General features: G+C 44.6%; 1 protein-coding gene across 2 annotated transcripts in view; it reads right to left on the minus strand.

Moving 5' to 3' along the window:
• Window positions 1-26,299, minus strand: part of drosha (ribonuclease 3 drosha) — a 164,390-nt gene that overhangs the window by 37,374 nt on the left and 100,717 nt on the right. For both annotated transcript variants that reach the window (XM_084588316.1, XM_084588315.1), the window contains 7 exons: window positions 24,585-24,805; window positions 16,012-16,114; window positions 12,441-12,556; window positions 8,835-8,888; window positions 3,641-3,744; window positions 3,043-3,148; window positions 1,242-1,374 (listed from right to left, as the gene is read on the minus strand). In XM_084588316.1, coding sequence (XP_084444442.1) covers window positions 1,242-1,374; window positions 3,043-3,148; window positions 3,641-3,744; window positions 8,835-8,888; window positions 12,441-12,556; window positions 16,012-16,114; window positions 24,585-24,805 — 837 coding nt within the window. The remainder of the gene's footprint in view (window positions 1-1,241; window positions 1,375-3,042; window positions 3,149-3,640; window positions 3,745-8,834; window positions 8,889-12,440; window positions 12,557-16,011; window positions 16,115-24,584; window positions 24,806-26,299) is intronic.

The raw sequence follows: 26,299 nt of genomic DNA on the forward strand, positions 1-26,299 counted from the left end.
CACCGAGGCCGGGATTCGATCCCGCATCTTAGGAACAGTAGTCAAGCGCCATAACAATTGTGCTACCCCGGCAGAGCTGACGAGTGAAGAGGCTCAAGAATGTAGCTGCTGATGATAATGAGCATAGATGAATAATTCCCATCATTTTTGATGGGAATTATTTATTAACCATATTCTGCAATTTACAATAGTAAAAGGGCGGTCATTAGTGTTAATGGCTGTAAAGAACATCAAAGGTTTACTGAAAATTAAAATACACTGATGCCAGCTTCAGAGCATGCGAGCCGCCCACCCCGCAAAAAGCCGAGCCAATCCAATCCAATATGGCTGTGCTCGCGCTTGGCAGCACTATAGCAGCACAGCTCGCTGATTCTTTTGCGCTGGCCGCTGCCGGCGCGGTTACTCCTGCTTTTGTCGCATACTACTCTCACGCAGCGCTTCCACAAATTTTTTTCAGTACCCCCTTCATGCGCTTATTGGTTTTTCTATTGTGGCAGCTCAGCCATGAGCTGGCGTCAAAGTAATATATCATGCCTCGCCTTGCGGCGCGGTGGCGTGCTGGCCGGAAAGCACACGCAAAAAAAAAAAAAGAAGCCTGCGTGAATAACATAGTTGCTGTGTGCCACTTTAAATGAAAATGCAATGCAGAATATATCGTGCTATTTTCCCTGAATTTTTGATGGTTTCCCTGATACACATTTCACTCATTTTGCCTGGTGCATAAAATTTCTCTGACAATTCCCGGTTGCTAGACACGCTGAGTTTTTCAAACGAAAAAAAGCATAACCGAAAAGCCCTAAAATATGGCGCAACAAATCAAATAAAAAGGGGGGGAATGAGCCAAGAACTGGCCAACATAACTCAGTTACTGTTCTTCAATATTGTATAAAACCCACAAGATAGCAAAATAACAAAAGTTACACATAATCACAGTCTTTTCCACCTGTAATGAACTGTTTCTTTTTTTTCTATCACGACATAATACTATGCAGAGCAAATGCTTACTAATTACCTTCGCTTGAAATTTGAAGAAAAAAGAAACGTACAGGGATGAAGAAAACTACACTTTTACATTATTTCCATATCATAGAATATTGAAATTAGTGAACTGTGAAAAAAAATGCACGAATCTTTTCACTTCATTTCAAGCAATCAGGAACCTGGAATCCGTACACTACAACAATAGCTTGTGATTGCTCCACCTTCCCATCAAAATAAGTGTAGCAAATTGGAACTCTCACCTTCAAGGATGTCAGCCCGATCTTTGGTTTTAAGCTCAGCCTTTGGGTAGGGGTATATAGTGTATTCGACCATACCCAGGTCATCACACACCACTGCCTGCGTCCGGTTGTTCACCAGGGAGCTTCGAAGAAGCTGCAAAACATTGATAATGAAGCCACGAAGAAAGGTCGCACAAGGCCACTGAGCACGAATAATGCTGACCAGAGAGTGGCACCACAAAGTCCCCATGAGAGGAAAAAAACAAGCTAGCTAGTGAATTATACTAGCAATTTAGCATGCACTGGCTGTAAGTTCCAAGTTTTCCATTTCAAAGGAATTGTAACAGAAGAATTAACACATTTCATCTCCGTAGAACCTCAGTGATACGAATTTCATGAGGTCGCGGAAAAATTCGTATCATCCGAACATTTGTATAATCAAAACAAAAGAACATAAGTGTGCAGAAGCATGGTAAAGGCAATCGAGCAGATCAGTTTACGTCCAAGAAGGTTTATTATGGTCACGCGGTCACAGCTTGCTACTCGTGGCGCACACAGTGCATCAGTGACATGCGGGCTGCGGGCCTCCGCAGACTTCTCGTGGCCTGTACAGCCCGAGAAGAGATGGCAACGTGCCGGCCTTGCGGCACCGCAGACTGCTCGCGGTGCGTACAGCGCGACTATCGGTCGCAAAGTCTACAATGTGCAGCTCGTCCGCGCCTGCTGCCAATTACTAACGAAAGCACATGTTGCTACAAACTTTCCATGCCGTGAAAACGGTCGCAATGCCGGCGATGTGTGGTCAGCCCGCCTCCGCGTACTTCTCGTGGCGCGTACAGCACGACAGGAGACGGCAGCATGCGGGCCATGCGGTGCTGCAAACTGCTCGCGGATTGCGATCGCGGAGTCTGCGATGTGCAGTCCGTGCGCGCCTGCCATGCCGCCACCAACTGCTGTGGTTGTGACGTCTGCGGTTTGTGGGCCAAGTGCTACTGAAAACTTTTCGCGGCGTGAGCCTGAAAGACAACAGTAACGTCAGCAAGTTGCAGGCCATGCATCACCGCAAACTGCTCGTGATGCAAACATACCAAGCGGCTCGTGATCACAGAATAAACAAAGCGGGCAGTGCGTAGTGCTCAGGATTGCGGTCGCAGTTCGTGCGTTCGTATCATCCGTAGTAGTGTGGGACAGTGCTCGGAAGATCCAAAATTTTGAACATTGTACACAATACACTTCAGTCGGGGAATTTCACGAATTTGTGCCATCCCGAAATTCGTACCAACCGAATTCGTATCACCGAGATTTTACTGCATTGACAAAAAGAAGCGCATCACTACTCACAAAAAAAGCGCAATATGCTCACGGCCTGAATTACAAAAGAACTACAATTCTGAATAAGCTTTTTGCAGATGAGCACTTCGTCACCTGATCAATACAAGCTCTAGCAACATGTGGACACAAAGAAAATGAATCGACTCAACATTCACTTCTCCCAAACAACAAATGTGTAGTAAGCAATGACGATGTTCATAATAAACTTCATGCCTCATGATCACATACCAGTGCCAAGATAATGACGGTCATCAGTTTTTACATGATTTACATGATAAAAGTGCGACAATATATTTGCAAAATTTAATTATGGCACTACCCTCTAATCAAAAAATGGTTCATTGAAAAGTGTAAGATGCATTACGGGAGTCTCTGAACTAACACATCAATGCTCGGACACATGTAAGAATACACTGGCAACCTATACATCAAGCAGTCCCAGGAATTCCCCCTGCTTGCACTCCCGCAGCCATAGTGCAAAAGAACTCACCGATAGATGGCCTTCGTGATGCTCTGGGAAGTATTTGTACAAATATTCTGATGCCACCAGCTGAAGGACAGTGTCGCCCAAAAACTCAAGCCTCTGGTTTGATCCCCTGAAAGTCAGTTTATTTCAATTTGAGACAGGGCACCAACTCAACATTTAATAATTTCTGGTTATCCACACTGCAATCACATGACACTTATTGCAGTAATGTGATAGTGGACTAAAACTGGCCGCATAAAACCACACATCAGGCTGGAAAACCATGATTCCCAGCTCTGACACATCGCAATTGAACACCAACGTATATGGAAGGAAACAATTTGATTTAAATGCTAAGGGGACAAAAAAATGTGTATTTCAAACTAAAAGGGTAAATTTAAGTAAGACATCCTGCACTGCATGAGTCAATGCATGCACGCTGCATAAAAGGAAGCCCAATTGTGTGCTAGAGTAGCCTCTGTCACACATTCCCAGCTGTACACTAGTATATTGAGAGATGAATGAGAAAAGTGTGCACACTAAAAACACTAAACGAGAGCAAAATAAGTTGTAGGGCATGCAGACTTTGCCTACTGTACTGTCAAAAGAAGTGGCTACTCACAGGGTAAGGTTGTTGAACCCAATGCTGCGATGGGTGAAGGCTTTAGCCAGCAGACGGATGTGGGTGAATTCAATACCAGTCAGTTGCTCAAACTCATTCAGCTTCTGTAAAATTATGACAAGTGAGAAATCCATTTCTCTGCAGCAACAAAACATGCTGCAACGTATGCGCTAGTAGAACATGTTATGCCTATGCAATAAAGCCTAGCTCTATCTCTTGCAGGTCCTCACCAAACTGTCCACAATGAATCAATGCCTGAAATTAACACTGCCTACATGTGCCAGAACTGAGCACATACCATGATGGCCATATTTCCAAGGTAACAAAGACAGTAAAAAAAAAATGTTACCCAGGGTTTAACTCTGCTAAAACTGATTAAGACATGTGAAAGCACTATTTGGCATAGTTTGGCATGTTTTTCCCAGCAGTTTAGAATTGAGAGACTGGCACAGAGTTGGGCAAAGTGTCAAATGTCTTTTAGTTGGATTAGTTTCTTGGGCAAGGAAAAGGAGCAGCACCTGTCTTACTTCTTAGTGAATGCTTACATCACAAACTAGTCTCCATCTTGACTAGCAGGTGGATGTTAAATGGGAAGCAAAGTGGTATAACACCATCTTGAATGCTGCACAAAGGACAGTGGTGTCACAATGCTGATGCGAAGTCATATAATATTTTTGTTGCCAGTTCTGGTGCACACTTTCTGTCCAACTTCTTAAGTGGCTCAACTGCTCAAGCTACTTTGAGGGGAGTAGGGCTTTTGTCTTTTAAAACAAAAGATAAAATAAGAAGCAAATGTAATCTCCTTCTGCCTTTACCAATTGTGTCCTGCTCATCTGAATTTTAGTGGCATCACAAAATAAAGCACTATCCAAGTTGAGTCCATTAAATCCATGTGAAATATTGAAAAAGTAGCTGGCAATTGTTGACTGTCACCAACAAAGATGGGTGGTACCAGAGTCATTCATGAATATTGGACCATGTGGCCCCTTAAGTGATGTTTTTTTTTGTCATCATAATCTCAGATCTGCATTGACTAGCTGAACTACACACTGTTCTTCACTTATTCTAAAAAGGTATTGTGAAAATGCACTGCACCCTGCGCACAACCAAGCCTATATAGCCACCTGCCAATAAGCCAAAAACTGGTATTGCATATTTTATCCACGAAAAAAGAAAAAAAAGGTGCATAACTTTACTTTCTACCTTGTAAAAGGCACTTACTACACTACATTTTGGCACTTTGCTTCGGATCCAGGTTTTCAAACTTATCTTCTGCAACTTATTTAGATTCACAACAGTACTATTCATTAACATCATGTTTTCCACACGCTCAACATAACAACAATGAGCAATATTTCTTTTTTGCATTCCCATCTGAGCATATTGTGAGCACCGTGCAAACTTAGCCAGAATAATCGTATAGTTGCTAAGTACAAGAAAATGTATGTAGTTTGCAATGACACAATGCGCTTGGAAAGGCACAGTAGGATTTAGCAATCAAGATGACATACTGACGGGTAACCTGACACCACAGGCTACTGGGTGACATCCCTAGTTGCAAAGCTGGACTTGCTGACTGACGGTTGCATTCTCACCACTCCCTAATTGCTCGTAAACAAATGTTACCACCTACCAGACCCTCTGAGGTGGCAATAAAGAGTTGTGAATAGGTTAATGAATTGAGTGGAAAACTAGTGGTGTGTGAATATTTAAACAGTTATATTATTTATTGTTTGATCAGCCGCATACTTTATTGTTACAACTACAGTAAAAGCTCGTTAATTCGAACTTCACGGGACCGGGAAAAAAGTTCGAATTATCCGATGTTCGAATTATCGAATGGCCTCGAAAAAACTGACCAAAACCGTTTGTACTACAATAAATGTATCGTATTTAGTCGCGTAACGAACTCGCTCGCATAATGAACCCACCCAGCCCCGATTTGCGCCTACGAATCTGAAAAAAAAAAAAAAAAATAATAATAAAGGCGTCAGTCGTTAGCGCGTCCCTCTGTTTCGCACCTTCACGGTCCACAACACATTTCTTGGCAGTGCGTCAAGATACTGCGCGGCGATAACGGCGTGTTTATCTTTTGACTTTAGCTCGGGCAGGGGGGAGGAAAGCGAACTTGGCAAAGTGCCAGCGCTTATCCAGTTGTACAAGCCTCCTTTTCAGTACGTTCGCTTTATCATGCTATGAGCGACTTGGGCGGGCGGCGCCGTCTACTGCCACTCCAATCATCGGAGCGAACGGTGCTAAAAGCCGGAGTCATGATCGCGGCTGACTCGTGTGCTTCCGTTGACGACTGATGGGTGGAAGGATGGATGGCTATCGCAAAAAAAAAAAAAAAAAAAATGTTTAACCCATAATGCCCGTCCCAGATCATTGCCTTTTATGGGCATTGGCTGGGACCGCGCCGACAGTACTTATCCCTATTTCCAAATTAACAGGGTTGGAATTAATGAGTATTTAGTTGCGAGCTACGGAGGTTGCGCAGAAGAGAGAGCAGGCAGCCGCCGCGCGACCATGCACTGACCTTGCCGCGGCCGCGTCCCCTCCCTTCAACGCCGCCGGCCGCCACTTCGGTCATGGCGCCATTTAAGTTTTACCCACTCTTCCATGGTTTTACCTGGTTCCTTATTCTGTCCCCGTTTTGGACCTGTGTAGCCTCTAATTATGCCTACCGATCGCGGAGGTGTTTCTTTACCTTTTTTTTTTTTCTTTTTGCCGCGTGATGTACGACCTTGCCGCGGCCGCGTCCCCTCCCTTCAACGCCGCCGGCCGCCACTTCGGTCATGGCGCCATTTAAGTTTTACCCACTCTTCCATGGTTTTACCTGGTTCCTTATTCTGTCCCCGTTTTGGACCTGTGTAGCCTCTAATTATGCCTACCGATCGCGGAGGTGTTTCTTTACCTTTTTTTTTTTTCTTTTTGCCGCGTGATGTACGCCAAGCCGCCCAGACGCGGCGGCGCGTAGTTCGAATTATCTGTAGCGGAACCGACTCGCGTTCGAATTAACGGGCTTTTTTATACACAGATCTCTATGGAGCTTGGCCGGACCAAGTAGTGTAGTTCGAATTATCCGAAAATTCGAATTATCGAGGTTTGAATTAACGAGCTTTCACTGTAATATTCGAACCTTCTAAACATTAAAAAATTATCCATTTTTGTTCGTCTAAACCTGCACAGAAACATCGAGGCATTTCAAAACAGCAGCACCATGCATTTGTAACATTCGTTAACTTGCTCTATCCTCATGTAATCAACTGCCAGCACACGGCAAAAGCCTGCACTTAGTAAACTAGGCCTTGTACAATAACAATGCGTGCACATGGATAAGAAAACAAAGTGCAGGAAAATGCGACTCCCCAGCACTTCGGCCATGATGGAGTCGATAAGTTGCTGTGAACCTAACTGGCATCAGTCCTCTTGTTTGAGAACAATACCATAAAAGATATAATACACAAGGAAATGGGCTGGACTGTGAAGGATAACCGAAGAGAAGTAGTTGCGGCCTGCATGTGCAGCTGTGGTTGTTTTATGGTGACTGCCTTGAGTGTTCCCAATTTCTGCCAGAAGTAATCCAAGTACTGAGTGCCTCAGGCATCGAAGGAAAAAAAAAAAAAAGAGTATGACAGAAACACTGCGCTCAAAGGCAGGCTGTGCGACTGTAATGAGTATAGCACAGCTCGTGCTTCTGTTTTCCTGAATTCAGTTCTCAACAGCACATGGGAGTCCAGCAAAGCTGTTATGCAAAAACTACATATGCTACACGTGGTTAGAACATTGTGTTGGGGAAGTTGTTCCATTTCCTATGCTTTGGTCTTCAGGAATCATGACACACTGCACGCACTGATCCAGAAAACTGTACACAAGGTATTAGTCAATAAAATAAAGGTCACTGCGCTTGCCCTACATTTTTCTCCTATTTAATGCCTGGCAGGCCTTACAGGCATAAATGCTGATGGCGAGTGAAAAGAATGCTCGCTTCCGATACCTGCTTCATTCCATAGCTGTAATTAGTGGAAAAAAGGTACTTTAGTTTGAATTTCCTATGCTGACAGATGAAGTAATATAAAAATGCTGAATTAAATTCACAAAGTATTTCGGTTGATCGTTTATAAGGTTTAATGCCCCAAAGCAAATTGAGTTGTGGGAACACCACAGTGGAGGGCTCTGAAAAATTTTGATCACCTGAGGTTTTTCAACATGCACTAGTTCTATGGAGCATGTCATGGTACTGAGCAAAAATCTGATTAACCAAGTCTGTCCGAAAAATCAGTGGTTCAAATTTTCTGTTGGCAACTCTAGTTCATCATCATCATCATCAGACTGACTATACCCACTGCAGGGCGAAGGCCTCTCCCATATTTATCCCCTTAACCCGGTTCTGTGCTAGTTGCATCCACTTGACCCCTGCGAACTTCTTAATCTCATCCGCCCACCTAACTTTCTGCCACCCACTGCTACACTTTCCTTCCCTTGGAATCCAGTTTGTTACCCTCAGCGACCATCGGTTATCCTCTCTTCGCACTACATGTCCTGCCCATGCCCATTTCTTCTTCTTAATTTCCACTAGAATGTCGGTAACTTGAGTTATTTCTCTGACCCACTCTGCACGCTTCCTATCTTTTAATGTTACCCCTAGCATTTTTCGTTCCATAGCCCTCTGGGTTGTCCTCAACTTAAGTAGAACTCTCTTGGTTAGCCTCCACGTTTCAACCCCATAGGTGAGTACAGGTAAGATGCAACTGTTGTATACTCTCCTCTTGAGCGATACCGGTAAGCTGCTAGTCATAATCTGCGAGTGCTTGCCAAATGCGCTCCATCCCAATCTTATTCTTCTTGTTATTTCCTTTTCATGGTCCAGATCTGCGGTTACTACCTGTCCTAAGTAGACATATTCGCCTACTACTTCCAGTACTTCGCTACCTAATGTAAACTGCTGTTCCTTCCCAAAGCTGTTGACCATTACCTTCGTCTTCTGCATATTGATTTCTAAGCCTACCTTTCTACTTTTTCTGTCTAGGTCATCAATCATTATTTGCAGTTCATCCCCCGAGCTGCTTAGCAACTCTAGTTACTCAGCTTTAAATTCCTTTTTCATGCATGCATGAGAGGAACCTGCAGCCTGCAATGATCCTGCATATATTTGAGCCCGACAGTGTGCTGCACATAATTTAGAATAGCCCACCTTCAGCAGTGGAACAGAGTCGATCCATTTCCTGTCACCTTCTGGAACTTGACCCTGGAATTGCAACAGCACCAAAGACAATGTAGCTATTCTGCACTTAATTATGCCCCAATGCTTTTGAAGTCTTAAAGGCACCTAGGAAAGAATGCATGCTCTCCATGTAGTAATTTTTCCAAGGTAAACAACCAAATTAAAATAATTTTGTCAGCAATTAGGCAAACATAAAAATTCAACGAAGCGTCATGATAAGAAAAGTGCAATTTGAAGCAAAGGACACAAAGCCTGCAGTAGTGACATTATAATGCTAGTCTTGGGCTTTAATAGTGCAGGATGATTGTGGCAATCTCTGCAATTATTTTAGATTTCGATGTGACAAAGGCGAACACGTCAATAGATTGCGCATTTGAAGTAACCTTTCCTTGGTGCGTTTAAACACAAAGCATTTTGTTAAAGCTTATGGGAAACAGCATGAGGGTCATCATTTATATTAAGCAATGACATCCATTAGCATTGGGTCGTCTCCTTGCTTTTAAATGCTTCTATCAAGCTTCTTTTCATATACAGTAAAAACCTTGTAACAAGAGATACTCAAGGGATCAGAAAAAGATCTCTCTTGTAAGCAAGGTCTCTTGTAACCAAAAATTATAAAAGCACTGTGTTTATCAGTTTACTGCACATCAGCATATAAATGCATTCACACGCATCAACAGGAAATTGTTCAGGAAAGCTTAAAGAAGTTATTCATACTAGTATGTATTTTTGTGAGTGCAGAGTGTATTCCTTCCCAAATTCTGGAGGTAAAGCACTTCACTTTGCAAGCCTTCCTGTTGCTTAATACCTTTGAATCACTCTTACATGCTCGTCACCCTCAGATGCTGACACGTTTCCTCTCAAATGTCCTCGTAGTCACCCTCTATGGCACATGTGCCATTTACTTGCGCAAGAATTGCAGTCTGAAAGCTCTTCGGGAGCACACAAAATCTACATCTGCAGATACGAATTCCTCAAAACATTATGGTACCTCAGCAGTCTCTTGGGTGCTCACTCATGCTTCATCTTCAAGGAAGCTTTCTACAGTATCCATATATGGGCCCTCTTACATCATGTCACCACATTTAAAGCCTGCTTGTCTAAAACAGTTTTTCACAGCTTCATTTCTCAGACCATTCCAGACGCTTGAAATCACATGAACAGCAAACTTCGCATCAATTACTATTGCACAGTCTTGCTACTTATGGAGCAACAGGTGTTCTACCAACCTTGTTTTGTACAGCAACTTGACAGAGCACATAATGCCTTTGTCTATTGGTTGAAGGTAGGGTGTAGAGTTTGGAGGGAAAATAACTTAGGTGGCTTTGAGCCAGAGAACTTTGGTGCAGCAAGAAGCATTGTCTACAAAGAGATATCAGGATTCTGAGCTTTCATCTAGTGATCAAATTTTAACAGCGAGGAGTTAAAAATGCTGGATGTCATTCATTCATTTTGATTAGTTTCGTAAGTGACAGTAATGTGATGCCAGTGACTGAAATAACGGGGTCGTTTTGATCTTCCAATGATAGGGAAGCACTCCTTTTCAGTTGCTGACATATGCAACAAAAAGGATGCTTATATGGAACAGAATTTAGCTGAGGGAATCTGAAGTGCATCATGTACGAGTTGGTATGCTTCAGCTGCATTGCATGAGCCCACCTGGGTTGTGTCTCTTCTAAATAGTGAAGATTTACTCCAGGGACCTGAAAAAGTTGTCCTTAGTATCCGAGTGTCCCTTGTAACCATGTCTCCTGTATGCAATGTTGTTAACATGGCAGACATAGGAAAACCAACCAAACCATTTTTAAATGTCTCTTATAACCGAGTGTCTCTTGTAACAGTGTCTCTTATAACAAGATTTAACTATCTTATATACTTTGCCACATATAGTTTTGCCCATTAACCCTTTTGCTGTTACGAACGTACCGGTACATTTTCGCGCTTCCACCCCACAGTGTCACCGACGTACCGGTACATTTTCTATTGTGTGTTCAAAATTCCGCGCCTGAGCGCGAAGCTGGTGCGCTTGGACAGGTTGCACCATCTGTCAGATCTTTCTATAAGTTTGTATTTTTGCCCCATGTAGTGTTGGTACGTATATACTGAAGAGTATACAGCGACCGCGACCACCCTCGCCACCTTCTTTGCAGGGGGGGAGCTACTCTATCTTGCTAAGCGATCATGCGGCACGCGTGTTTCGCGGCGCGTGCGTGCAGTTACGGGTTCAAGGATTGTTCTGCCATCTTGCGTAGGTTTGCAGGTTTTTATTTTTATTCTGTTGGCGTGTCTGCTACGACTCGTCACGTTCAGGGGCTCGCGCAGTTGCCTCTCCAATAGGTTGACACGACTCGGTCGCTGCTTTCACTCTCTTGCTGTGCCCCTGCTTGCGGCTAGCAGCAGCAAAGGAGGTTGTTTTAGCCTCTTTCCATCTCCCTCTGTCATTTTGATTTCACAACATGTCATTTCTTTCAGTTGTGCGGGGCACGAAAAGTGCGCCCTCCGTGCGCATGGTTACTTTTGGATGGCTGACCGTGTGGGACCTTCTACTGCGGACTGGAGCGATGGCTCTTTTGATTATAAATACGAGCCAAGCTCGTATTCGGACTCTCAAGAAGTATCGAGCAGTTTTTTTGTTATTTATCCTCATTTATCTAATTTATAATCAGGCTGATAATGATGTTAATTAAAATACCCGCAGAACACTGGAATACGCATATTCCAGCGATGATTTTATTTGTATAGCCATCATAATCAAACACAAATCACTATGCTCATTCCCTGATGTGCTCGTTCCATGAAACCAAGTCGACACTGGGGGTGCGTGTAGGCCAGAAATGCCTGACAGCGCAAGGGTTAAAGGTTTTTTGCTTGACTCTGAACAAGCAACTGAGCATCTTTACTTTGCTCATTGCCGAATTATTCTAAGCCAATTTCGTTTTTGTTGACTAATCATTGTTAGTCATTATTTTTAGACCAATAAATTTCGATTTATCAACTTTGAACTGCACCCAGCAGTCGAGCGACTTAACCAATCAGTCACCATGGCGAAGTGCAGAGAAGCAAGTGGTGTCCAGTGCATCCATAACTTACGCAGAGGAAGTTCTGCATTACAATCGCAGAGGGTGCACAACCGGCTGCAAAGTTCACTAAAGTTCACTAAAAATGTGAAAACAGTTTCAAAAGACCCCAAATGGCAGATGACTCCCCCTGTAATAACAAACTGCATAATGCAGAGCAGAAAGTGACCCCACACTGTACAGATAGTTGAGAATAGGCCCAGGGGAAGCATGCTTTCAATGTTGGGAAGTAAGGTTTTGCGCAAAAGTGCAGCGACTATAAGAATGAATAGAACTGAATGCCATTGCTGTCTGACAGTGAAGCAGCTGTTTTTGAGACATGCACATTGGGCACACCTATATGCTTGCCATACTACAAGAGCACTTCCGTCAGGCGAGCTATATCACAAAAAAAAAAAAAAAAAAAAAAAAGAGAAGCTGTAATTGTAGCGGTTTGTATAGTCTGTCTATTTTCGTGCATGACTGTATATACAGCAAATACAACCAATAGGCATCTCACCTGCAAAGGGTGTGGTGGATAGTTGACCCACACATCTAAGAGGTCAGGCTCCGAGAAAAGTGTAGTAGAGAAGACACGATCAGCCACTTTGATGCCGCTGTCTAGAAAGAGGGCACCTACAAAAGCACAGAAAAACATACACATACATGCACAGACTTGAGTGCTTATTTTTAAAGTGATAAAAGGCAGAACGGTCTAGAGAATGCACGTCTGGCAGTGCTGTAATGTACTGTACAATTTCATGCTCACACTGAGCTGATGCCTCCCATTATAGATTACTGAAAAAAATCCACATATAATATAAGGAGTAATCTCAGGATAGCAAAAACGAGAAAGAAGCTCTACGCATGGGTTCAAACGTGACCCGGGCCTGCAACTTCAAGTTAGAAACAGGCCCAGGCCCGCAACTTCAGGCCAGCGCCCGGCCAAGGCCTGATGATGCAGCTCATGTTCTAACACGGACTTCAGGGCCAGCCTGAGCCTGTGCAGTGCTCCAGTTGCTAAAGGCTATTTTGAAAAAACATAAGCAAAAATCCACTTGAACAAACCTTTCAGGTTAATGAAATTCTGCAATGTACCCTGCTGAGACACCACTGTATACAATGAAAATAAAACTACAACTTCTATAAACCACTCAAGTACTGCTTCTGGACTGGCATGCATTAGGCTTGTGCGAATATTCAGCACTTTTGCATCTCTGGTCAAAGAGTAAAGTATTCATTAGTAGAACCCTTTTATAGTAAAGTCACTGGGACCAACAAAAATCTTCACTATATCAGCTGTTGGTGATGAGATGGTCTAAGATGCTGTCTGGTAATTAAATGCCTACTTACTGAACATGTCTTGTTGCTTATTGAAAAAAAAAAAAAAAATATCCTTTATTACTCTTATCATCTATTCGTGCCATTTTTTCAATTATAAGATTGTTTGTTTAATCTTGTGAAAGTACTTCTTAATCATGAGGGCGCCATAGCTACCAGTTAGATTTCATGTGGAAACTAGTCTTGCATGAACATGGCGTCATCTTCCGCTGTTTTTTGACTTTTAAAATGCAATAGACGACAACTATGTGTGGCAGTCAAGCGCTGCAAATGCGCACATGCTGTAACTCCAGTTCTCGCCACCGCTGCCTCGTGCTTCATGCTACACACTGCTGCAAATGTTCGGCCATTTCTTCCCTTCTCGCCGTACTTTCACTCTCCTATACTTTCTGAACGTACTGCGCCGCCCGCTTTCTCTGTTTGTAGACAGCCTTACTTTTTATGCTTTTTTTCAAGGCTCCTCCTATGTAAAGTTGGCTTTTCCTGAGTGCTGCTAAACCTAATGGTAAAGCCCTTCATATATATATATATATATATATATATATATATATATATATATATATATATATATATATATATATAAAGCACTCAGTGTGTTATTTTTTTTTCTTCAAAAAAGAAAAAATTTCCTCGCGAACCTAGGTAGCACGCATGTGGCAATGTCATTTCATAGAAAGTCTTCGCCCGTTGCCAGACGCACTTCACTATAACCAATTTTTGCTAAAATATGTCTTCGCTATAATGGAGAAAAAATGTACAGTTGTCTATGGGAGATGAACTGGGGCTTCTACTGTATTCAAATTGACCCAAGTGTTTGATGTTTGATACTTGAGATCGCGAAGTAGTCATCTTAAGTGAATAAAGTTTCTGGAATGCCTGCTACGTGTGAGTTCGGTTGAATGTACTTGTTGTGGAATTGCATCCTGGAGCCTGCATATCAATAAAAAGCAATGGTAGCACAAAAGCACCACCAAGGAGTCACATCAGTTTGTTTATGTGATTTTCAAGGCTAAAATAAGATTCTTCTTTCTTAGATTCTGAGTGCTCAGTCTATATACACTACGAAGCAAGCCTTTTTCATTACTACCAGAATCTCATGAATCTTCGGCCAGTGCTTGGCCCCTTTAAAGTTGTGGTCATGAAATATATGTTTCTCCCTATGTTCCCTAAACCTTCCTATGCTTATTGAATTTGGGACGACTAATTTGATCAATGCGAGTTTTTCATTATAGTCAAGTCTTTCGTTATATCCACGTCTTTCATCCCTCCCACCTCTCCATTACAAGAGGAGAGGGAAGATTTCTCTCCTTCCATTTTTGACAACTGCTAATCATGGCAGGTGGCTCTTCTGGGTACCATCAATGGCTAGGCAACAGGTGGCACAGAACCACAATGCCACTTTTGTAGTGCTCTGCCTCTTACTGCTTATACAATGGCAAAATGAAAATCGAGAGAAAAACTGAAGATGCAGTTCCGCAATCGAAAACTATCTTAAAAGCGCTATAAGACACCCCCAAGTTCCGCTGGTGTGATTAAAGTGCCTGTCAAGGGCACTGCCATGTTGATCGTTAGTGATGCCCTTCACAACAAAATTTCAACGACGTTGACAGTGCTGCCTGACTTTTGACTTTGTGCGGCCAGCTGAAAGCATATACAGTAAAACCTCGTTGATACGTTTTTTTAAAAAATGTGGTAAAGAAAATCTATTATACGAGAAAACATATGACCCAAGCTGCCGGATTTTGAAAAACTGAACTGCTGAATGAGGTAGAAAGGCATTTATAATTTAGACTTTCACTGCATAAAAGTGTAGATTAGCATTTATAGGCATCCAATATGCATAGCTCTATTTTTAGCACTCGCAGAATTCACTCCTTATTTGCGTTGCCCTAAGCGCGGAATATATTGAGCAACAAATTCGGTTTGTAGTAGGTAATCAATGGCAAGCTGAGACCATTCCCTTGGTTGTTTCCGGATGCTTCACCCCTTACAGCAGTGACATGTGGAGAAGCCATCACGATAGCTTACAGACGCCGCATTTTTGCTTATGCTACGTCCTTGTACCCAGCCCGTTCGTATGGAAGCGAATACCAGTTGTAGCCATCAAATGGTTCACTCCTATGCCCTCTAAGCATAGCAAAGAATGCGACTGCATTTCTCATGAAGCCATGTTCCCATGGGAACAGCTCCTTGTACGGTGGCTCGCTGGCTTCCTTTGATGCTTCGCCCTTTTGCACCTAAGTACTGTAGGAAAGCAACTGTGGTGGGTGAGTGCTGCTGATCAGTTTCTGACATTGCGAACGCTCGTTAGCACGTGTCCGGTTGGTTGCAAAACATATTATATGACCACAAATTGTCGAAATTTTGAATGCAGTAACTGGGAAATCATGTTATCCAGGAACATTTAACTGGGAGAAAAATAATGTACTAACTCAATGGACTATGTTTCAGTGCCCATGATTTTGAGCATACGAAACATGAAATCGTATTAACCGGGAATGTACCAACAAGGTTCTACTGTATACCCTACAATAGCACGCACAATTTGAGGTTGCATCGATTGTATGCCATCAAGTTTGGCTCTCACGGCATCAGCCTTGGCTGCAACTTCCTATCAAAGATAGTGCAGAGATTAATTGCGCTCATGCTGAGCATGTGTCTTCTCCAGGATACGACCTTTTCTTCTCTGACAAGGTTCATCCTAAAGAGGCACAATTTTTTTTTTCCTAGCATGTGGAGAGAGCTCTCACCCATGAGTGCCTCAAAACAGTTGGCCATGGCATGCCGCAGCTCCAAATCATGGCAGAGATCAGAGCCATGCGCATACAACATGTATTTCTCCAGCTCCAGTTTCTGGAAAGGTTGAAAGAAGCATATATGAAATAATGAGAAGTCGCAAAAAACAAAAGTTACAAGATATGAAGCTCCAAGAAGTCTCTTTTACAGAATGCATCAATACAGTCAAATTTAAATAAGAATACGATAAATACGAATTTTGGGATTAAAAAAAAAATTTTTTTAATTCCTCAGCCATAGTGCACTGTGTATCCATATGCAGAACTACAGATTTTCGGAATACACTCCTGCACCACTTCAGATCAGCCATGAGCATATCCTTAACCACTATGCCCTACTGGCTGGCTCTACACACCCCTAATGCCGTGATCATTACAGCGGAATCTCAATACGATTCTCATAGGCACAGGACACAGGTGACACAGGAAGATGGCAAAGAAGTTAAGCAATGTCATCGCTCGCACTGGCTTGACCGGCTGTGGTAGTTCGTTGCTCGCTGATTGCATTTTCTGTGAAATGTTACGTTATAAATCTAGTGGCGGCTGTGCTGGGTATGCTTCCAGTCTGCGTAGCCTATCACTCACCATGAATCTCACCATGGTCCACCAGTGTAGCAGCTGCCGCCTGCGTGCTAAGTGCCATGAATTCGCACTCCTTCCAGCCGTCACCAGGACTACACAGCCTTGGACATCGAAGGAAGCTGTTACCATGACAAGCGAAAGCAGGCTGCCAGCGCATATTCTGAGTCAACAGCTGCAAACACTACTGTCTTTTCATGGTGACATGTTCGAGGACGCTAAGGAAAGGCTTGAGACAATTTTAAGCTTGTCACCCGTTACAATGGGCGGAGCAATGGGCGGAGCAATGTGCATAAGCTCCATCATTTTTAGTTCACTCAAAAAAGTTGCTGTGGACTTGGTTAAAAAACTATGAGGATTTGTTGCCACCCTGGGAAGCCTCTTGCTGTAACCTGAAGCCCATTTTTCCTAGCGCTGACTGCTGAGAGTGAGCCAAAACTGCACTACACTCACACAACCAACGCCAGAACGAGAGTGTGTGTACAGCAGAACCTCGATGATACGATTACGGCTGGTACGAATTTCGGGATGATACGAAATTTAAGAATGCTTTGAACGGACTACATTGTATAGAATACGTTAAGATTCGGGGTGATACGAAGAGTTTCTGAACTTGCCGCGGTTGATACGAACGTGCAAACCAGTCGTGCATGCGAGCAGGCCGGCGCGGCTGGCCTCAAAAGGGTAACATAACGTACGCGGCCGCCGCTAACTCCTCCCCCCCCCCCCCCCCCGCCACATGCGAATGATACGAACGTTGTACAAACGCACAAAGCCACCGGAGCAGCTCAGCGCAAGAGCTCACAGGGGGAGAGAGTACCCACCGCGGCCGCTGCCTCTCCTCTCCAACGCCCCTCACCCCACTAGCCACCCTACCCCCACCTCTCTTTCGTAACAAACCGACGAGCACTAGACAAGGACGGCCAAGGCGAGGCACGTGCCCAGTCGTGTACGTCACTCATTCGGTGGCAGCTCATTGGTCTATCAAAAAGTCTCGCCGGCTGTTCCCAGGAGGCCTGTGACGCTGGCTGCCGCTACAGTAGTTCTCCGGTTCTCCGTTCGCCGCTTCTTTCTGTCGTTCGCTGTGACGTGAACTGCCCAAACGTTAGAAAGACGCAAGCATTCACTGCTGCCGAAATGTCGCGGAAGCGTAAAGCCCTTTCTTTTAAGGAAAAGCTTGAAGTGCTGAAGAGGGTCGACGAAAACCCTAAGAAGAAGCGTGTCGACTTAGCAAAAGAGCTAGAGTTGGCACCGTCAACACTCTGTACTATTGTTGGGCAGCGAGATGTCATCTTGAAGAATGTGCAGCACTTCGGTGCGAACGTGAAGCAGGCTAAAACAGCGACCCATGTCAAGCTGAAAGAGGTTCTGCTGACTTGGTTCCGCGAAGTGACAGTGGCCGGCGTCAACGTGGACGGCAAGGTGCTACGTGAAAAAGCCGACACCGTCGCGCTTTCGCTTGGAATTGAAAACTTCCAAGCGTCTGGGGGATGGCTGCACCGGTTTAGGGAGTGGCACCGACTTGTCTACCGGGTCGTCTCAGGTGAAGGCAAGAAAGTGGACCAGTCAGCTGTAGATGAGTGGCTGAACACGCTGCCGGCGCTGATTTCGGAGTACGCGCCACGTGACATATTTAATGCCGACGAGGCGGGCCTCTTTTTCAACCTTCAACTAGAAAGAAGTTTCTGCGTAAAAGGCCAGGCATGCCAGGGTGGCCAGAAAAGCAAGGAGAGAGCAACAGTACTCTTTTGCTGCAACTCGGATGGATCCGAGAAACTCCAGCTTACCGTCATCGGTAAGTCGAAGAAACCGAGGTGTTTCCGATCGGCGGAGCGTTTGCCTGTCTTTTACAAATGCAACCGAAAGGCGTGGATGACTGGAGATTTTTTCCGCGAGTTCTTGACAAGCTTGATCGGAAAATGGCGTCAAGAAACCGGAAAATTTTGCTTTTCGTGGACCAGTGCTCTGCCCACCCAAAGGAAATGACATTCAATAACGTGAAAGTCAGGTTCCTGCCTTTCACGTTACACTACCAGCCATCTTCAGCCACTGGACGCTGGGATAACTAGAAATGTGAAACATAATTTCAAAGGACTTCTAGTGAGGCGTCTGCTGGCGAAAATTGACCGTAAAGAAGCAAACTTGAGGATCAGCCTCTTAGATGCTTTGCACTTTCTAGCCATGTCGTGGGATAGTGTAACTGCAGATACAATCTCGAACTGTTTTAGAAAGTGCGGATTTGCCATCGGACTTGCTGCGGCTTCGGCAGGACCCTGATTGTCAAGAGCCAAACGAAGACCTCACGACTGATGGCTGGGACAATCTGGAAACTGAAGCTTCGGCTCGGGACTTTGTTACCGCGGACGACAACGTCGCGACCTGTGGGCTGAGGTCTATTGAAGACTTGGTCAATGAAGCGAATGATTGTGAAAGTGAGCCTGACAGCGATGGTGACGCTGATGACGAGTGTGATCAGCCGCCGTCAACGGCAGATACTCTTCACGCTTTGGACGTTCTGCGCCGCACCGTAAGTGCCGGCAGCGTGAGCGACGAAACCGCGGCATGGTTTTATGCCTTTCAGGCGGAGCTTGTCCGCAACATCAACAGCAAAAAAGTGCAGACAAGCATTACGGACTTTTTCGGCCGCAAGTAGTTCGCCATAATAAACTTTGGTTCATTTTCAATTTATTCCCATGTGGATCTTGACTTGTTTTGAATCATACGAATTCGGGATGATACGAATATTTTGCGTGCTCCCTTGGAATTCGTATCATCGAGATTCTACTGTATGTTTTTCAAAGACATGGCACGTCTCTTCAAGCACGCAGACTCCAACATGACCGAAGACAGGCAGCTTCGTCACCTAATGCCAGGTGTGAAGCAAGAACTTTTCGCAGGACTGGTGCGCAGCCCACCACGCACTGTGGCGGGCTGCATACTGTGCAACAATGAGCACACGAATACACTGGTGACGTCATCAACACCATAGAGCTCGATGTATTCCCTATGCCTCCAAGCAGCGAACTGGACACACTGTGCAATCTGATCTGTTCCATCGTCAAGGAGGAACTACAAGCTCTCCGGATGACTAACAACAGGTCATCTTTCCGTGACTGACTGAAGTCGTCCGAGACGAGGTGTGTATAACGGCTCAACAAGTACCTGACGTTCCCCAATCATTCAAGGCACGACCCACGCAAGCGTCTGTCCTATGCCAGGCTCTAACCTCGGACTACGAATGAACGCCACAGCTCCAACAGTGAAGCTGCAAGGTCTCCTTGTGACTCTATACTGCCACCCTAACAGCAACCACATAACAGTCAAGTATGGCAGGCCCCATATCGTTGGCCACTGTAATATAATGTGGTGAGGCGGGTCACCTCAACAGGGCGTGTCCATATCATCGCGTGGGCCTGCGGGGTTTTGCACTAGATGACCCCTACCCTCGGAATGACGAACAGCCACATAAAATAGCCTCTCACCTTTCCGCTTGACAGAACACCATCACACCCGGAAAATGCGAGTACCCATCCCCGTCTCCAATGCACTACCATTCTCCGAGCCCAAGCCAGCTCGGATGCCATTCTCCCAGCCCACGCTAGGTGAAACTAATACCAGCAGCCTCTGGAAGCAAAGCCACTGCTCTAAGGAAATGTGAAGATCCTCTGTCAACATCACACCGATATGACATTTTGGCTGGGGACAGGTAGCGACAGCATCTGGCGTGCTACCTTCGACTTGAATGTAATGATTGATGGAGTTAACGTCACTGCCTTACTCAAGACTGGTGCCAACGCGATGATCTGGCCCAAGCATTCACACAGCTGGAAGTCACTTGATTACCCCTACTGGCAAGTGCACAGCAAGGGTCGGCATTTATAGTTTTCTGTACATTGGTGAATTCGAGGTGCAGTCCTGAATGTTCGCGAGACTTGATTCTGGGCCTTGACTTTCTGCAGACGAAAGGCACTGTCATTGCCCTGAAAGAACTGCTAGTCAAGTTCCTGGTAAAACTGATCCTGCCGCACACCAACAAAGAAGGTCCGGGACTCAACACGCTGCGTGTCAATGATGACGTGCAGGTGCCGCCACTATCTAGTGTTTTAGTTCTCTTGAGGCACAATCTATTCCATGACTACGAGGATATCGTGGATGGCCACCTGCAACTGCTGTTTGAGAAGGAAACATCTGTTGCTCAAGGCCTCGTCCAGCTACATAATGGTTGTGTTACTACCCTCTTCAAGAATTTTTCTCACGAGATGCAGCACCTGGCCAAGGAAACGGCTGTTGCTCTTCTTCACGAAGTTACTGCTCTGTCTCATTTATGTACGGTTGGAGACACCCCTTAAGAAGAGACCTCACCATGCCATGCTCTTCAAACTGTCATAACCAGTCAGGACTTGACACCCGATCAGAAGACTCTCCTCTCAGCTCTTCTAACAGAATTCCCATATTGTTTCGCCTCGTGCCCCAAGGTCGGTTGTATAGTCCTGTCACCAAGCAACGCATCATCACAGACGAGGCCACATTGTTGGTATGGCAGCACCCATACTGTGCTTCTCATAAGAAATGCAAAGCCATTAAAACGAAAGTGGGTGAAATGCTTGTAGATGATGTGATCCAACCTTCGACGAGCCCATGGGCGTTGCCAGTGGTTCTTATTAAAAAGAAAGACTGCACGTTGCAATTCTTTGTCGATTACCAGCATCTGAATAATGTGACCAAAACGCATGTTTACCCACTTCCCATGATTGACAATGCCCTCGACCAGCTACGTGATGTCAGGTTCTTCTCCTCATTAGACCTCGAAAGCGGATACTGGCAGATAAGGCTGATCAGAAAGACCAAGAGAGGGCAGCTTTCGTGACGCTTAATGGTCATATGAGTTTAAAGTGCTCCTGTTTAAGGTGCTCCCGGTGGTTTTCACTCTGTGCCAGCCATGTTTTCCACCGTGCAAATGGACACTGTTTTATCAGGTCTGAAGTGTCAGCAGTGTTTGGTCTACCTCGACGATGTCGTCATTTTCTTGCCTACCTTCAAGCAACACTTGGACCGGTTGTGCATGATGCTTCAAGCATCCAAATGCTCACGAACTCACAATCAAGCCTGAGAAATGCCATTTCTGTTTAAAAAGCTTCGCTTCTTTGGTCATGTTGTCAGTACACAAGGCGTTCTCTCAGATCCCAACAAGGCTGCTGCTGTGTCCAGTCTTCCACGTGCAATTGACAAAATGGCACTTCAGTGATTTCTGTGCCTTTGATACTACTACCGTCAATTTGTCAAGATTTCTCCGGGATAGCTGAACCATTGCCAGCACTGAATAGAGAAGAAATACCCTTCCTATAGAGAAACGACCAAAGAGAAGCCTTTCAGGAGCTCAGAAGCCACCTACACTGTCCTCCAAAACTCGCCTCTTTTAATGAAGATGTTGCAACCCATGTACACACTGGGGCCAGCAACGTTGGCTTTCCCCTTCATTGGAGCCGTAACCCAATCTCATATGAGTGACCATCAAAGCAAGGACCTGGAGCTAGCGCCGTTCATCAAGTATCTTGAAGGCCGCAGTAGTCGGGTACTACTTGTTTTTTTTGTCGCTGCCAATAATCCTTCATTTTACGAGGTGGCGTTCTCTACAAACGCAACTTTGAAAGCTCATACGAAACATTCTTACTGGTGGTACTTGCCCAGTTACGACCCGACTCTTACACTCGCAAAGGCTCGGGAAAAGTACCACTGGCCAGGATTACCATCACCAGTGTAGACGCGTGTAAATATGTCGCAACTACCAACGCCAAAAGCCTCCAGCCATATTTTTTTAAACCCCATAGCTCCACCGACAAATCCTTTCCAACAAGTTGGGAATGGGCCTTCTTGGTCCCTTCTCAATGTAATCTAATGGAAAACATTGAATTGCTGTCGCAATGGACTACTTTACACAGTATGCCGAAACTGGGTCACTTGCAAACGCAACTGCCACTTAAGCAGTCAAGAGTTTTTTTGTCTACATCGTAGTGCATCATGGTGGTGCGGCTATTATTACTGACCGTGGGCCAGCTTTTACGGCCCGCCTGACTAAAGCTGTGCTGAATCTTATGCATACTAGTCATAGACGGGCAACGGCATACCACTCACAAACTAATGGCTTGGTGGAACAGCTAAAAAAAAACACTAGCCAATATGCTCTCCATGCACTCAGTTGTACAGCATAAAACCTGGGACCAAATTCTCCCACATGCCACGTTCGCATACAATTTTTTTGCTTAGCATACAATATGGCCCCGCAAATGACGATGCGGCTCAATCCCTTCCAACTTGTCTTCGGCCGTCGAGTTACTACTCCACTGGATGTTATGCTGCCTGTATACCCCGACCGCGAAAATGAGCTTGACCTGTACATCGTCACTTTTGTTCAGCGTGCAGAAGAAGCGTGGCAACTGACAAGACAGCATATAGACCTACAACAGCAGCTAGACGCTGACCGCTACAACCAGGGACGACGCTTCATTGCCTACGAGCCTGGCGACTATCTGTGGATTTGGACTCCCATTCGTCACCATTACTACAGCGATACTTCGGCCCTTACAGTGTCCTGCGCCGCATAAGCAACGTCAATTACGAAGCTCAACCGGCCAACCAAAACCACTCAAGCCAAAGACGCAAGCTCACTGACGTTGCAGACATTGTTGCGACGAAACCCTACCCTGATCACCCGACCAATTGAACTTGAAGCTGACTGCTGTCAGGTCTGCGTTGTGGTCCTCGCATCTACCCCTAGCATCTCCCCCTGTCTCTCAGCTCTTCAATCTGGCGCAAGTCGGCCACATCGAGACGATGCTGCAGAGAAGGGAGGCAATAACACATGCCACAGAAGACGATGGAGAAGAACACATTGATGTAGGAAGATGGTGAAGAAGTTAAGTGATGCTACTGCTCATGCTGGCTTGACCGGCTGTGGTAGTTCATCACTCCCCCATTGCCTTCTCTGTGTGACATCACATTACAATATTATGACAGTGATGGGTGGCCCATGCATCGCCAATTTTGGAATGTCCGGTTGCACTGTGCACTTCACGAGTAGAGAACTGTGGCCACATGGCCATAAACAAATTTCGTCAGCCATTAACAGATTAACATGAATGCATTTCTTGATTATAAATTTTGTTTGTTTTGGGCGATACAAATTTTTTCACGATGCCATGAGATCTGAATCATCAAGATTATACAGTAAGCACAAATGGCAAATACAAAGTAAACTTATTTAGATAGGTGTGCTATCTACTATAACGCACAAGAGTCTCCAGGATGAAAAAAGCACAAAAAGTGATCTTGGTGCCTTGGTATTATATTTTTTTAAGAGTCTTCTTTCACCAATACCCAGCTGAAGCCACTTCTCAATAAGGAAGCTATAGATTTCAGCTGTGCCTCACATGTCCTGGAAGCTTTATAGCATGGTATGATATGGTTTGGAACATGAGACCTAGCGTCCCAAAGCGACTTAGGCTACGAGAGACGCCGTAGTGGAGGACTGGAAATTTCGACCCTTTAACGTGCACTGATATTGCACAGTTTATGGGCGCCTTGCATTTCACCTCAATTGAAACACAGCCACTGTAGCCCGGCTCGAACCTGTGTCCTCAGGCTCAGCAGTGGAGCACACTAACTGTGAAGTTATGCTGATATAAACTATATGCATGCGTCTCACTGAGTCCCACTGAGAAAGGTACAAATAAAAGGCCACAAGGTTTGCATGAAACAAGATGCCGAAGCAAAAGCGGTGATCGTAGGTTAAAATTTTCTTTTCCTTCCATGTTCTCTGGACCAAGTAGGTGACCTTATTTGGCCGAAAAATGCAAGCATCCGTACAATGGGAAAGTTGCAGTTATTCTAGCGCAGAAATGCTAACTCTGTAAACTCAAAGTGCATATTCATATCAAGTTTCCTTAGCTTACCTTGGCAAGGACAGCGAGGTGCTGGTTTTGGACAATGGCTGCTCGATAAGTGGCCAGTCCACCCTCTTCAAGGTCAGGGAACATAAAAAAGAGGTGTATACTGGAGAGGAACTCGACGACTGCATCACCAAGAAACTCCAGTCTCTCATTATGGCTGATGCTTGACGCCGTCTCCTCTTGGCGTCCAAAGCGTGACATGATGTTGATTAATGTATTGATGCCTATAATGCAGAGAGCAAGTACAAGGATTCTCAATGCTCAGTTTTTAAATCAAGGCCGAAATATGTCGACAAGTCTACGAGAACTAAATCACAAAATTCTAAATTAAAAGTTTGTCTTCAGTAAAAAAAAAAAAAAATTCCGGGAATGTCTTGACCTATACCAAACCCGTAGAGATGCAGTGAATATTTAATTAGCCATCTGGCACATTTTATAAACTTTGCAGTTGTTTAGACAAAAATCAAGAGAGAAATAAATCACAGAACAAAATATTCTTGAAATGCACAATTAACATTTCGTGAGAACAGTAACGATATCACTTCTAATATGCTCAAAAAGTTTTGTGTAAAAATCCACTGAGGAATGGGAAAAAAATTGCTAAAAGTAGCGTTCACCCTTAAGCGCCTCTTTCTTGCCACAAAATACTGACTGAAATGATTTTGTTTATAGGGTTTTAGGTCCCAGAGCTACTCGGGCTATAAAGGGATGCTGTGCGTCAAGGGTTACGAAAATTTTGAACATCTGGGGTCTCTCAACATGCATTGACATCACCTTAATAAAATGATTTGATGGAATATGTCAAATTAAAGAGCATTTCTGAAAAGTGAAGTTGCAGATTACCGAAGTAGCAAACAAGCTGGCACAAAAGCAGTATAAAAACAGTCAACAGATCCTTCGGACCCTCAAGAAACTGAGAAAGCACTAAAAAAAGAGAGGGAGAAAAACAAACGAATTCACATCCAAAAATACTTTATTTACCGAACTGCTCCATCTGTTCTTGCGGCAAAACCGTGCAACCACGCGATGTTAAAAGAAGCGCTGGACACCGGAAAATCACTGCTTCCACTGACTCTACAAAAGCACATTTTTTTTCTCCAGTGCGAAAAAAAAAAGTGAGAGCGGTGGCTGTCTCTGCGCTGCGGGAGTAGTGGAATTTGTCTGCTCCGTGCATTTGTTAAAAAGAAAAAGAAAAAAACAAAAGAATGATGCTGTCTTGAGAGCTCCAGCAATCGTCTGGAGCTAGAACGTGAATTGGATTGCAATGCTATGTCAGAGGTCGTGTTTAGCTGGAACACCTGTTGTATTGCAAAATGAAGTAAAACCAGAGTCTGTTGTAAGTTGGCAGCAGGCAGCAGGCACTTTTCGGTGCACAAACAGGTGCACATTTTTTTTTAACCCTCCTAGCTTGCACATTGTCGTTTGCAAGTGGACTTGTGCGGCCGCAACTTCACTTGTAGTGCGGCAGCCCGCACCGCTGGCACTCGAACTCACAGCTACATGCAAGCCACGAGGTACTAGTCATGTGATAAAAGCATGCTCGCGCTAACTGGTCCGTCCTCCATAAGACGAAGCTCCATCACCATCCCACCTCTATCAGATGCTGGCACGATGGAGGCAATGGAGAAAAAACTGGCTGCGAGAATGAGGTCTGATAGGGGTGTGACAGCTTATAGCAAGCTGCAACTTCCAGAAGTGCCTACTATCGAGAGTATAGC

Source organism: Amblyomma maculatum, chromosome 1 (assembly GCF_055883805.1).
Source record: "Amblyomma maculatum isolate TAMU_Amacu chromosome 1, ASM5588380v1, whole genome shotgun sequence".
Classification (NCBI taxonomy): Eukaryota; Metazoa; Arthropoda; class Arachnida; order Ixodida; family Ixodidae; genus Amblyomma; species Amblyomma maculatum.